At 40.0% G+C, this 14,716-nt stretch overlaps 1 protein-coding gene and 1 long non-coding RNA gene across 3 annotated transcripts in view; one reads left to right on the forward strand and one right to left on the reverse strand.

Moving 5' to 3' along the window:
• Positions 1 to 5,563, forward strand: part of LOC137160627 (uncharacterized) — a 51,812-nt gene extending 46,249 nt beyond the window's left edge. The window contains exon 2 of the long non-coding RNA XR_010921945.1: positions 4,518 to 5,563. This is a non-coding gene — a long non-coding RNA (uncharacterized lncRNA). The remainder of the gene's footprint in view (positions 1 to 4,517) is intronic.
• ITPR2 (inositol 1,4,5-trisphosphate receptor type 2) overlaps positions 1 to 14,716 on the reverse strand; it is a 328,286-nt gene that overhangs the window by 19,770 nt on the left and 293,800 nt on the right. For both annotated transcript variants that reach the window (XM_067559269.1, XM_067559270.1), the window contains exons 51-55: positions 14,349 to 14,544; positions 12,302 to 12,394; positions 5,571 to 5,701; positions 4,055 to 4,220; positions 2,652 to 2,812 (exon numbers count right to left, since the gene is read on the reverse strand). In XM_067559269.1, coding sequence (XP_067415370.1) covers positions 2,652 to 2,812; positions 4,055 to 4,220; positions 5,571 to 5,701; positions 12,302 to 12,394; positions 14,349 to 14,544 — 747 coding nt within the window. The remainder of the gene's footprint in view (positions 1 to 2,651; positions 2,813 to 4,054; positions 4,221 to 5,570; positions 5,702 to 12,301; positions 12,395 to 14,348; positions 14,545 to 14,716) is intronic.

Consider the following 14,716-nt stretch of genomic DNA (forward strand, 5'->3'; position numbering starts at 1 on the left):
TGGATGAAAAGAACAAGCACTGCCAGAAATGTTGTGTGTATATACATATTTTCCCCAGTGATTGTGCAAAACTTGTAATGTTTTCAGTATCCTCTTTCCATTGTTGTTTAAATTAATAACACCTAGCTGGGAGATAGCATGGAGGAAGGAAACTCCATTAACCCTCAGCTTTCACTGCATGATATCCCAAATGTCTGAGTCTCATACATTTAGAGAGCAGCCTGGGTTCCAGAGGATGGAGGTGATCTTTCTCTCAAAATGCAGGGATGGGGGAAACTAGGTTTTAACTGTAAAATAGGGTGAACAAAAAAACAAAACAAAACAAAATTTGTATCTGGGCCTAAAATTTCCCTGAGTCTGAGACCATTTGGATCTGTGGCTTCAGTTTGGATCAGTTAGTTAGACATCTACTGAAGCTGTACAAAAAATCATTGCCTGACTATCTGTACATGAAAACATATTCCGGGATGGATCAGCTCCTCAGCACCGACTGACTTAACTGGATTGAGAGCTAGGAAACTTAATTGTGTTGAGGTGTAGAACTTCTTCCCCCAGTGCTGCACATCCACTTTAACAGCCCTTATATTTACCTCCACAGCAAGATACACTGGAATGGCTGCATAGATTTTGACATTAAGTAGAGCTGGCCAAAAAATTTCCAAGGAAATTGAATTTCACCAAACACCAGGAAATTGATTTCCCCCCACATCATCTTCTAACCACTTCTAGTTTAAATACCTGCCTCTCTTTTCTTTATCTCCAACTTCCTTTCTCCCCAGGCATCATTAATGTTCTCTTTCTAAAGCAAGGCCTATAGTTCTCTCTCTTGTTCTCAGTAGTATACAGCCACTTGCATGAAGCAGCCTCCTTACATGGAAACCATGATTGCTTTTAAATGAAAAATACAAACAATACTGCCTCATTAAAAAAAATCCCCCACAACCTAAGCCTTCAGCTTCTCAACACAAGGAGTGGGGTTTTCAAATGGATCAGTTCAGCATTTGGAAGTTCAAGGTATTTTGATGCCTTTGTTAATATTTTAGAGATGAGTCCAGCACTCCCACCATTAATGCTAATGTATAATACATTAGTGCATTGCATTGGAAAAAGCTGGCATCAGAGGATTAATATATGTACTATGCACATCAATACATTCATTGGAATAAATAAAGTTTTAAAACAAAAATTGTTGGAGATGGGAGCTGCACAAGAGAGAGAACTCTCTAACCTGTAATTTTTTCAGTCCCATGATTAAAGTGGAAATATCCACACATCAAAGGGTAACTTTTTAAGGCTTCTGCCACCATGTTCAAATGGTTTATCCAAAGAGCAATGCACATCATTGTTTTAGTTTTACTCAGTGGTTTTCTATTCTTTCCACACTACTGAAAGTACAGGTTCAATATTTCCTTGCAGCATTCAAAGTCACACGTTGGGGATGTAGCTGACACTTTGAAAATCCTACACATTTAGGCTGCTCCTCCGTCCCTGCCAAATGCATTCCAGTATATCATAGGACACCACACTACATGTCAGATATTCAACAAGACTCCATTCCAGCAAAGCAATCAAGCCACATGCTTTAATTTAAAAGTGAGAGTAATTTCACTGACTCAAATGCTTAAAGTTAAGCACATGCATAAGTGCTTTTGCTGCTTGGTGGACTAAAATAGCAAGTCAAGCTGGCTAGTGAGACAAACAGTATATATAATTAAAGGCCTGATGAACAACAAAAGATCAGCCAGTCATCAGAAGAAATGTTGCTCTAGAAAATGAAAAATGCACACAAGACGAACAGGGCCTGGTGCACCCTGGCCTACATCCTTTTCTGGTATATAAATACACCCATCTTTGGTCATATTCATATGTCTGTGTCTACTACCATAGACCCTAGTGGAAGATCCTAGCCGTGGAAATCGGCAAGGGAAAAATCACTACTGTCCCCAAAATTGGAAGGGAAAGCTAGGGGCTGTGCCAATTTGGCACATCTCTTGACAGCCTCCTCTGGTGAGGCTGCTCTGGATTCCTGACTACAAGTGAAATCTGCTCTCCCCAGTGGAAACCACCTGATGGAGGCTGGTCATGCAACATTTCCATCTCTCCCTCAAATGGCTTCCGGCCTACGTTGCCAGGCAGCTGCAGGAATGTAACTCCCATCTCCCTGCACCAGCTGCAGCAACTCTCTCCCTTTGAGTCTAAACTGTGGCTGCCACCACAAAGGACATCCTCCAGCTCTTCTGATCACCACAGCAGCTCTGCGTGGTCTTTTCAATAGTTCAGAGTGGTAGTAAGAGCAAGAGCTAATTTACAGTACTGACCCTGTATTGTGTTACTCAGCAGGAGTTATTTTGCGGGCCAGCGGCCCAGTGATCCTGGACAAAGGAGTAGTAGTAGGTGTTCTGATCCACGCTGTTTGGACTGCTTTGGATAATGAGGGGAACCCATGGAGCATGAGAGTCAAAGTAATGACAGTAACCTTTATCTTGTTCATTATGATGGAGATTGGGCTTTGTTACAGTCCATCACAGACATGATTCATATTTTTAAAAGACATTTGACAAGACTTCTCATCATTAAGAAAAAACATCCCTGCTACATCTGCAAGCAACATCTTTCAGCTGCATAGAACACAGATCCCACACACAACTCACCATGATCATTTGAGCCACATAACTTTCAGGACCAGTGTATTCGGTTGGGTCTTTAACTTTGACCAGAACGATAAAGTACAAATAATGCCACATGTTGTGTTCTGACTTTATGTGCTCCTCGAACGAAACAGTCTTATTATCAAACTTGTCTCTCTCCAGTCCTGCAAAAGACACAAAACGTAACGTGCTATTCTACCTGAGAAACACTTATCTTCATTGCCAGGGTAAAAATAAACTCTGAAAAAACAAATAATTATAAACTGAAACAGGTCAGAGAAAGAATGTTAATTTAAAAGCTATAATTACAGACAGACAGCGACTACAATGCTAGACCTCCAGACACGAAGGCATTTCTGGCAAAATTCTTATTTAATTTTCTTCTTTCATGCTATTCCATCTTAACAGCAACAATATAATTAAGTATCTTACACTTTTATAGTGCCTTGTATCCTGAAGGATACAAAGTTCTTTACAATCTTTTGACTCTGATCCTGCAAAAATATATATACTATAGATATGAATTGTGTAAGTTAACATGTAGTGTTGCCATCTAGGCCCTGATCTTGCAGAGATTTATGAACATGCTTAGCTTTAAGCATGTAACTAGCCCTATTGAAGTGTCAATGGAACTGCTTGCATGCTTAAAGTTAAATATGCATGTAAATCTTTGCAGATCGAGGCTCTGGTCAAGAGAAAAACTGTTTTTTGTAACCACTTATGCAATAGATTAGAAACTTTGGCTGTGTGTCTCAGTCGGGGAGGACACAGATGCATTGAATTATTTCATCTATGTTACGGCTTCCCCCATTTGGTCTCCTATGGAGATCCTAGCAGAGATTAAAGCTTCCCTCCCTCATGTGAAATTTTCCTGTTGGTATAAGGTCTCTTCCTAAAGTGGAGGGGTGTGAAATGCATCTCTCTGCACAAGCAAGGCTGAATCATATTAAAAAAAGTTCTATGTAATGACATCTGTTTTTCAGTTTGTGCGCTCCTGTGTATCTTCAGTCACATCTCCTTATCAAATGGACAGGCTGTGCTACAATTAACATGGTGGAGCCTGTACTGCTACAGAAGAATGAGCTGTATTTTTATTTGCTTCGCTATTCAACAAAATCAATAGCTGACCTCCAACTCGGAACTTTCATTACCGGTGACGACGCAAAGAATGGGATGAATACAGGTTGACTCTCAGATCCCAAGTGGAACTTGCAGAGCCATCTGTTGACTTCTAAATTGACTCCATTTGTTGTCAGGAAGGAATAAATGTAGAATCCCACTCCGTTGTTTTTACAGAGTTACCTTCCAGAGGATAACTGCCCTTTAGACTCTCTCTTATTTAAGGAGGAGTATTTTGTTTTATTGCTTTGCTCACCCCATGTCACTGTAGCAACAATAATACCTACCACAAATGAAACAGGTTGTCTTTAAGATTTCTTCTTTTTTCTGTTTTTCACTCCTGAGGTCAGCAAATGTATCAATGATGACTCCAAAGATGAGGTTCAGAACAATAATTATGACAATGAAATAAAACAGAAGATCATAAACAACGCGGGCAGCAAACAAGGGCTCCTGAAACAATAACAAGGTTTTAGTATGATATAAAAATAGCACACAGCTAAAATATTAAACAACCATATACTTTTCCAGAACATTAGCTGCAGTAAAGCAAGGCACAGATGCATGCTTCCCTGTCTTGGGTCAAACTCTGTGTGCCTTACTCACATCAGCAGTCTAACTGAAGCCAAAGGGGTCATTCATGTGAGCACAGTAAGCAGGATTTGACTTTATATGCTTTTATCCCCTCGTCTTTGGATCCTCTGTAGTTCTCTATTGCTGCTTACATTCCCCATTTTCTTGCAACTTCAGGGTTCCATGTTGCAGTAATCTTCCTTCTGCGCAAGGCTGGATTGGCCTCTTACGATAAACAAAGGACCTCTGCACACCACGGCAGACAGGAAGCAACGTGAGCCAACAGAGAAGGCTCAGGACTGGGATTCATAAAGCCTGGGTCCTGTTCCCCACTGTATGAACTTGGGCAGTCACTTAACCTCTCTGTGTTTCACATGTAAGACGAAGATAATGATGCTCTCCCCTTTGTGAAGTGCTTTAATGTAATCCATGTTATATAATAGCTAAGTATCACAGGCCTTTTCTGAAGCTCACAGATGTCAGCAGAAAGGCTCCAGTGGACTACATACCAGGACCTGGATTACTGTTGTTAACACAAGGAACTCTTTCTCCCCAAAAAGCTGAGTGCTCTGCCTCTGCAGCACTTGTAGTTCCTCACTGTTTGGGTTAGCAAGAAATCATGCTTGTGAATTTAACCAGGAGCTTTGCAGGACAGAGCACCAATCCAGTGGGATGTTAGGGTGTCATTGCATATACTGCTTATTCTAAACTAAAAAAAGTCACTTTGTTGATATTAATATTATTTTAAATTTTATTACATTAAACCAAAGCAAGTCTCCTGACTTGAACATTAGCAAAGTACGTTGCTTGATATGAGTAAATGGGATCTATTCCAGTGCAGATGTTAGACTAAATCTCAGCAAACTGTAAACCTGATCTAATACAACCGATACGCATCAATCAACTCCATTCAAAAGTTTGCATTTATGATTCCTACTGTACTGAAAAATTGATCCAATCTGGCACCACTGCTTGGAAAGTTATAATATGCTCCAGATTTCCAGAAAGGTAACTAGCACCTGGAGTTCCTTCTGCATATAAAATCTTTGCATTGAGCTTGCTTTTCTCATTAAGTATTCCATCTGGTATGTAGCGATTACATTTGATAAGTCATCTGTGTGACATTCGAGTCGCCTAGATAAAAATATATCGTATATCCTGTAAAAGTTGATTTCAGAGCTCATGAGGCACATGAGAAAATAGACTTCATTCTATTAGACAAATGCTTACATCTTTGGAAGGCTTTCTTAGCACGTCTCCCACACCACCGCCATTTCTCAAGCCCTGGTTTAATACTGTAATGATGCACATTAGTAGAGTGTCACAGGTCCTCTCAATTCCATCCGCCTCCTCGTCCTCACCTACAGCCACAACAAAGAAAGGTTTGTAAACCAAAGCATCAACTCCCTACACAGCAATAGACACTCTGTTTATTAGACAAAGTGGCTGCTACAGTAATTTGCCTTTCATCATTCTACGGCTGTAATTATTTATCATCCATATCCGTTTTGAAGCCACAGCATTATAGCTTTTGACAGCAATACACTTAACCTGACAGAGAGGTGGTGAGAATCCTTATTTGTTCTCCCACAGGTAACCCCGTTAATAGCCCAAGTCTGCTAGCTTTATTCATGAGCATACTCTTTACTCATGCAAGTGCTCCCACTGGCTTCAATGGGCCCCGAAGTGCACAGCTGACAGAGAGGGAAGTGAAGTAAAGGGGGAATTAGACGTACACTCATAGAAGGCTTGTCTCTTGTGAAATCATTCCCCTATGCAATGCTAACATTTCCAGTTATTACACAGTGACTGGCTTATGCGCGACTCATTCTTGCAGTGATCAGGGTTAGGGCACAGGACTAACAGCATGCCCGATGAACTAAATTAAAGACTCCCACTGACCTCAAGATACTGGATGGAGTGGCATAGGCCTGGAAACCTGGGTTATACTCTTATCTATACCACAGAATTGCTGTGTTATTGTGACCAGGCCATAAGCATGTGAATGCACAAAGGGGATGCACTGCCATAGGAATCCCAGGAGGAATTCTGTCTGATAGCCAGAATAACTCCCCCGAGACTCCCATGCTGCAGTGGCAGCATGAACAGAGAGCAGGGTGCCCTGGCGGCTGGTGTGGAGGGAAAAGAATCATGGCTGGCTCTTCTCCTGCCCCTCCCTCTTCGGGATGCACTTGCTCATGCTGTGTGCCTCCCTTGCATAAGGGACGAAATGGTGGGAGAAACACTTCCATGTGCTGATTTTAGTACGGGGGCTTTGAGAACTAACACAATTTAATAAATGTCAATTTTCCGCTTCCTTGGTTAACTGAAATGGTATTCTTTAAAAATTACTGCGAAGGCACCACACTTTGGGCATTGAGATACTGGAAACCCTCGGTTCAGTAAATCAAAACTCACATTAAGGATAATGCCTTATATCAATATTGATTTGAATAAAGCTTAGCAGAAAAAAAAAAAGGCAAAAGCCATGGATGCCAGGTCCCTGAACCCAAATGGTCTATGGCACCAATATACTACAGATATAGATATTTGTCAATCTTCCCTGCTAGAGTATTATAATAATACGCTATCAGATGTGATGATAGTAGTATAATATCAGAGAACGGGTAGGTAAAGTCTCATGGGAAGGAAAGCTAAGGGAAAATGTAGTTCAGGAGAGCTGGCACATTCTCAAAGGGACAATATTAAAGGTGGAATAGCAAACTATTCCAATATGAAGGATAGGTAGGAAGACTAGGAAAAGGCCAATATGGTTCCATGAGGAGCTCTTTAATGACCTGAAGATTCAAACAGAATCCTACAGAAAGTGGAAACACACGGACAAATGGCTAAGGCTGAGTAGATAAGAACAGCACAAGCGCACAGGGACAAAATCAAAGGCTAAGGCACAATATGAGTTACACCTAGTAAGGGACATAAGGCAATAAAAAGAGGATCTAGAAATACAGTAGGAGCGAGAGAGAGAAAGGGAAGGGCAGGTCCACTACTTACTGGGGAAGGAGAACGAATATCAGACAATATCAAGAAAGCTGAAGTGTTTAATGCCTCTTTTGCTTCAATCTTCACTAAAAATGTTAATGGTGACTAGATGTGTAACACAATGAATATTAAGAACAAGGGGGAAGGGAGGGACACAAGCCAGAATAGGTAAAAACAGGTTAAAGTTAGATGTACTCCATCTGGTGATAGGCCTGGTGAAATTCATCATAGGGCATTTAAGGAACTAGCTGAAGCAATCTTGGAACCATTAGCAATCATCTCCAAGTACACACGAGGCATGGGTGAGGTCCCCCACAACTGGAGAAGGGCAAACATAGCACCTATCTTTAAAAGGGCAAAGAGGACCAGAGGAATAACAGACCAGCCAGCCTAACTTTGATACCTGGAAAGATACTGGAACAAATTATTAAATAAATAAGCACCTCGTTATAGCCAATACAGATTTGTCAAGAACAAAACATGCCAAACCAACCTAATCTCCTTTGACAGCACTACTGGCCTTGTGAATAGGGGGGAAGCAGTAGACGTAATAGGTTTTGCTTTTAGTAAAGGCTTTTTGACTCAGTCTCACATGACATTCTCATAAGCCAACTAGAGAAATGCAGGCCAGATTAAATTACTATAAAGTGGATGTCACAGTAACTGCACCTGTGTTTTCCCTCAATAATCCATCAGGGGCACCCACCCTCAGGCTTCCAACTCCTCAGCCATTGCTTTTCTTGGGTGGAGATGCACTGCTCTTTCCCTTCTGACCAGGGTATTTCCAGGCTGCACAGATCCCTGCCTACACTGTTTGTTATTCCCAGCACAGATAAATTGCTCAAGGACATCTACTTGCTTTCTCTTACAGATGGTTAACAGGTGTAACCTGTGTAACAGATAGAAGGTACACACAGAAGTTCCAATGCAAGCCAACTTTAATAAGTAAAAAGGTAAAAAGCATTATAGAGAAAACATTTAAAGAACCTACAGCATGCTAATAGCCTTACCAGAGATCACCTCCAAAACCTAACATGGACTCTGGCAGGATTAGTCCTGCAGTACCCCACCCCTGGGGTTTCTTTTGTATCACCTGTTCAGCACAGCCTCAGCACAGAACTAGCCCATAGGGGCTAATGGGACCTTCGCTAAGGATTGGGGCCTGCTGTAGACCAGGGGTCCTCCTGTATGTTTACTGAAGCAGGCAGAAGGCCATGAGCCAGTTTAAAAACAGTCTATCTAAAAAATTCTCCCTATCTGTTCCCTGGAGAATCCAGTTTGAACTAGTATATACATACCTATCCAGGGAGTGGCTTCAAAGGGCTAAGAACAGAGGAAGTACATTAGTATCCCACTCTCTACTAGAGAAGGTACATAACTATGCCACAACAACAAATATACAATTGCATTTTTAATACAATGTATCCCAAAGGTATTAACCTTAATTCAAAAAGGTTTAACTTAATTCAGTAAAGTTTATCTCAATTCCATAAGGTTTGTTCATGCTATTACAGGATATGTGCACTCTGCCACAGTGGGTGCAAAACTGGTTGAAAGACCACACTCAAAGAGTAGATAATGTTTTTCTGTCAAACTGGGTGGGGACATATCAGTAGGGTATTGCAGGAAGATGTCCTAGGTCAGTACTAGTCACTATTTTCATTAATGACTTGGATAATGGAGTGAAGAGTGTGTTTGTAAAATTGGTATCTGACACTAAGCTGGGAGGTGCTGCAAGCACTTTGGAGGATAGATTAGAATTGAAAATGACTTTGACAAACTCGAGAATTGGTCTGAAATCAACAAGATGAAATTCAGTAAAGACAGGTGCAAAGCACTACATGTAGGAAGAAAAAAAATCAAATGCACAGCTACAAAAGAGGGAGTAACAGGCTAGGCAGTAATATTGCTGAAAAGGATCCTGGAGATTATAGTGGGGTCACAAATTGGATACGAGTCAACAATGTGATGCAGTTGCAAAAAAGGCAAATGTCAAGTGGGTGCCTTAACAAGAGTGTCTTATGTAAGATATGGAAGATAGCTGTCCTGAACTCAGCACTGGAAAGGTCTCAGCTGGAGTACTGTGTCCAGTTCTGGGCACCACACCTTAAGAAAGATGTGGACAAATTGGAGAGAGTCCAGAGGAGAGCAACAAAAATGATAAGAAAAGGGTAAAAGTGTGTGTGGTGGTGGTGGGGGAGCACATTTAGTACTGAGTAAAGAAAACAGGGGAAACTGGATAACAGTCTTCAAGTACATGAGGGCTGTTATAAGGAAGACTCTGATCAGCTGTGCTCCATGTCCACTGAAAACAGGACAAGTAGTAATGGGCTTAATCTGCAGCAAAGGAGATTTGGATTAGATAGTAGGAAAAACTTTCTAACTATAAGGGTAGTTAAGCTCTGGAATAGGCTTCCAAGGGAGGCTGTGGAATGTCCATAGTTGGAGGATTTTAAGAACAAGTTGGACAAACATCTGTCAGGGATGGTTCAGGTTTTCTTGGTCCTGCCTCAGTGCAGGGAGAGGGGCTGGGTTACCTCACAAGTTCCCTTCCAGCCCTACATTTCTGTGATTCTGTAATAATCATGGTTAACAAACATTAACTACATTGACTTTCTATGGATTGAAACACTGCAACCTCTTTCAGATTCACATTTAGAGGATTTTTAATTGTAATGCAACCATAAGAAAGCCAATTCCTCTTCCTTTCTTTCATATATTGTATTTAATTCACCTTTCAAAACATTCTTCTGTTAAATTTTTGGAGTGCCTATTTGGACTTGTGAAGGCTGAGAGACTGGCAGCAAAAGAAATTAAAGACCTTTATTAAACCACACCTTTATACTACTGTCGGGTAGCTGCAGTGCAAGCTTCTTGCTGTTGGTTAGACGTGTCGTCATGGTCCAGAGGAGTGCTATTCTGTGGCTAGATGCTATTTTTGCAACCATGAGCATACTGGGGGCTCAGGCTGCAGAGAGATGAGGTAGGCGGGACTGCTGGGATGTGGAGGGGGACAGGCTCAGAGGAGGCAACTGGCACACTTTAGAAGGGAATATATGCTTCCTTCTGGCACTGGTATCCTAGTGCTGCCAGGCATAGGAAGGGATTAGGGCAAGCCCACACAACCTTTGGGTTGTGGAGTTCCTCAAAGGGAGCTAATCTGTTCCCCCTATTCTGCACCCTTTGTGCCCAGGGAGTGCACACATTCACATTCTGACTGTATTCCGTGTGGACGTGCACTGCATCATCTCCTCTCCATATGCATCTGTGCATAAGAGCAGAGAAAAACCAGGCCTCTGTCTGCAAAGTAGCAGTTTTGGGCCCATCCTGATTGGGCACAGAATGTGAACACTGACGTGTCAAACTACATCAGGTGCTTTAGGCCACTGTTCAACAAAGCTCTTAATATGAGTAACTTTAAACATGGGAGTAGTCCTATTGGAGTCAGTGGGACAACTCACATACTTCGTTATTCATGTATAAGTGCTTTGCTGGACAAGGACCTTTGTGACACGACATGTGAGTTTGGAGTAAAGTGCTAGCAACTCTGGAAGATGATTTTCTGAAGACAGATTAATTCAACAACAAAAGCAACTGGAGAGTTCCACTATTCTTTCAGAAAGAAAAGCCATTTCAAACCAGTTCAGTGAACTCCACCCTCTATTTGGGGCACAGAAGGACAACATGCTTAACCAATGAAACACCAGGTAGAAGCACCAGCTCATCAAAACAAACTGTTATTGGGAGACCAGTGATCCTGGAGAAAAGATATTAACACCTAGCAACTTTTCAGAGCTCAAACCCTTTGGAACATGTCACATACACTACAGACTTGTGCACTAGGAACCAAAATGAGAACAAACTTATTTAAAGGGACATCATCAACATAAGCCACCAGAAATTCTGCCAGAACACTTTTTACTTTCTATTTTTATGAGTTATTTGATGTCTCCTGGAACATACCCTCAATATTCTGCAGAAAGTCTATTGGGGTTAGAATGGAGCTTTTTGGTAGCTGATCCACTGGCTGAGTTGAACTGAATTAATTTGCTGCTGCTGAATGGATTTTTTGTGATGCTACTGTTTGTATTATGCTACTCTAAGGTTAATTGACAGGGCACTTAAAGCTCTCATATAAGTGTCTTTTTATTATTATTTAAATCTAAAGAAAATAAAGAATAAATAAAATAAAAATGTAAGATTACTATAAATGAAAGATCAGAGAAAAACAATGTTTTATCTTTTTGTTTGTTTACTCTGTGCATTTGACAGTACTGTTCACTAATCAGTTCACTATTTCCCTTACATAGTCAGTCAGTTTCCTCAATTGTTTGTGAGGGTCTTTCACATAGCAACAGGAGAGATACAAATATACTTTTTAAAAGTCACATTTGATTGTGAAACCATGCAAATTGGTAGTGGACGGGTATAGTATGTGAAACTATTTTTAAAGTTTTTAAAAATGTTTTTTACTAGATTTCATGCGGACAACATCCCTTTAACTTAGCTCTCCAAGCTAAATTGCATCTGAAGTAAGGACTGCAGACAGTGTATCCAGACATTTAGGTACATATACTGTACTACTAAAACCAACTTATGATATCCTAAAATGTAGCCAACTGCTGTTTTCTTCCTAAAGGTGAGGATAAAGCTGATCAGCTGCTGGCTTTTGTGATCAGTGAACTCAGCAACAAAGGAAGATATTTTTACTCTTAAGTATAAAGATTCAGCATTTGATTTTGATAACAAACATCAGTGCATTAGGAAATTAGGGGTGGGAAACCCTTGCACTCTAGGCAAGTTGCTAGAGCAGCTGTCAGTGTAGAAAAACATGGCCATTTCTGACTTCGAATGATGATAGTCAATTTTCATGACAAGAAAAGTCTCTCCTCTGTAATAACGCCGCTCACAAACACCTCTACCTTAAATTTATCACCATTTTGGTGAACTTTTGTACAAACCTGGGCTGGTAATAGGTAGGGTAGTAGAACAATTTTCTTTTGTGCATGTTTCCATCATTGACGTTAGGGTTGTGGTAGGAACTTCACCAATACCTGACAAAATGAAAAGCAGGATATTGATAAAGAGGCATACGCTGTAAAGTACATCTATTAGACATAGCAAGCACATTGACAAATAGTTTAAAATCACAACTCTCTTGAAATGAATTACTGATGTTTTTAAAAATCAAGACCAAAAAGAAGAATGAATTAGATCACTGCAGAAAGAAAGCATTTACCATGAACAGCTCAAAACTATCACAAGGAAGAAATACACACTATTTTACATTTACAGTATATCATAGCTATTCCACCACTATCTCCAATAAATTAATGAATCTACATCAAATGCTGCTACTTCTAGGTAGAACAAAATATATTCAAAGCAACAAACAACTGTCAGATATGAAAATGTCAGTTTTAAAACCATCAGATACATTATTCATAAAGGCTGACAAGCAGGACACTGAGCTGATATTCAGTCTTCCTGAATCTAGAATATTTAAGATAAAAACACAACGATAAAAACACAATTTGGTACTCATTTGTAAATATGTATGGGTTTGAGTAAAACACTAATTTAACATTCCCAAAGTGGGTATACGTGTACATCAGCCTGATATTATCAAACACCAATTTCACCCTGTGCATTGCAGACAATTCACTGCATTGCAAATCAGTATTGCAAAAAGTTTAAGGAGCAAAAATGATGGCAAAATCATGAAGTCCAAATAACAGTCCAAAGTATATTAGGCTGCTAGGCAGTGAAAACTGATTAATGCTGACTTTTTCACATCTAGGGTATGTTATTAAGCTAACATTATAAATGAATTTTTGCTTTATAATATTCTGCTGACATCTTCTAATATCATCAGTATATTTTCTTGACTAGATTCTCATGTATGTATGCCAACAAGAACACACCAAGCACAAAAAAAATCTTCAGAGAACCCAATAAGGGGAACACAAAAAAATGGGAATTACCACCCTGGATCAGACCAGAGGTGCATGTAGTCAGGTAGCCTGTCTCCAATAGTGGTTACAGATACCTTTTGAAATTTAATTTCAAATTCTAGTTCTCAGCCCGGAAGGTTTTTCTTCTTTTTAAGTTACGTACAAACCAATTCAGCCTTTTCAAGTGATCTAAATGTGGAAAACAAGGCGTATTTAAGAAATTTGTCAGACAGCGCCAAAACGGCTTTATTAATACATAACCCTTGGTATGCTGAGTGTCCTGAATGAGCTTTGCCTTGTTTGAATACATGTGGTTTTGAAATAACAAAGTTATGAAAGTTTGGACAGTGTACAGAGCATGTGCAGTATTGACTGGATCCTGCTAGTTGCCAAGAGTCTTCTGTTAGTTATCAGGTGCTCAGTGCATTCAAAGAGTAGTCCCTAAGTGAATTAATCACAAGCCCATCTTTTTTTCTCTAAGGATAAAATTCTGACTATTGATTTTACTAAGGACAGAATTTTATCCTCAAGTCTGTGTATAGAACGTGCAGTGTATTTTACAGAAGTTCTATGAAAGTTCCACATATGAGAGGTGTAGACTTAATAATAAATTTCCACCTGGTGATTTAAAAAAAAAAAAAAAAAATCAGGTCTACTAAATCTGTTAAAACTGTATACATCATTATAGTGCAACATGCATAAAACAATACATTCTGTGTCCGAGGTGCATCAAAAAGTATCTTTAGCTTGCTATGACTTACTCTTCTTGAATAACAGTGAAGTGTGTAATGTAATTTAAAAATTCCAACATGAATTGGAATGGGGAAAAAGTAAATTAACTAACTTGAGTGTGATATTTTAGTAATATTTTAGCAGATGAGTCTATGTCTGAAACAAACCTATGCAGAATAATTTTTCCTACTAGAGCCTTATAGCATTCTGTCCCTGTTGGAGTAAATGGAAAAATTTGGATTGGCTTTTAAGAGAGCAGGATTATCCCCAGGGAAATGCTAAATTTCAGCAGGATGATGATAATTTGAGGTAAAAACAATACCTGCAATAGGTGTTCTGTTTTTCAACCTGTCCACCTCCATGATGAAGTCATCTTTCAAGAACAGGAACCCAATGATGGAGAAGAGATAGACCAGGATGAGAGCTAGGACTGCAGTAAGGATAATGGAGCGGCCATTTCGGGTAACACTTTTGATGACATTGAGCAAAGTCTCCTCTCTGTACACCAAATCAAACAGCTGGAAAAAATAAATACAAGAAAAGCTGAATAAAGTTGGCAATATGTAGATGCTAGACTGGAACAGCACTTCAACTCGGGAAATACACCTAAGACCAAATCCTGACCTCCTCAGATACATGAGCATACAATTCCCACTGATAACAGTGGGCAGAGGCAGAACTTGGCATATG

The sequence above is a fragment of the Emydura macquarii genome, unplaced genomic scaffold (genome assembly GCF_026122565.2).
Source record: "Emydura macquarii macquarii isolate MOO-44397 ecotype Brisbane River unplaced genomic scaffold, CSIRO-AGI_Emac_v2 contig_2205, whole genome shotgun sequence".
NCBI lineage: Eukaryota > Metazoa > Chordata > Testudines > Chelidae > Emydura > Emydura macquarii.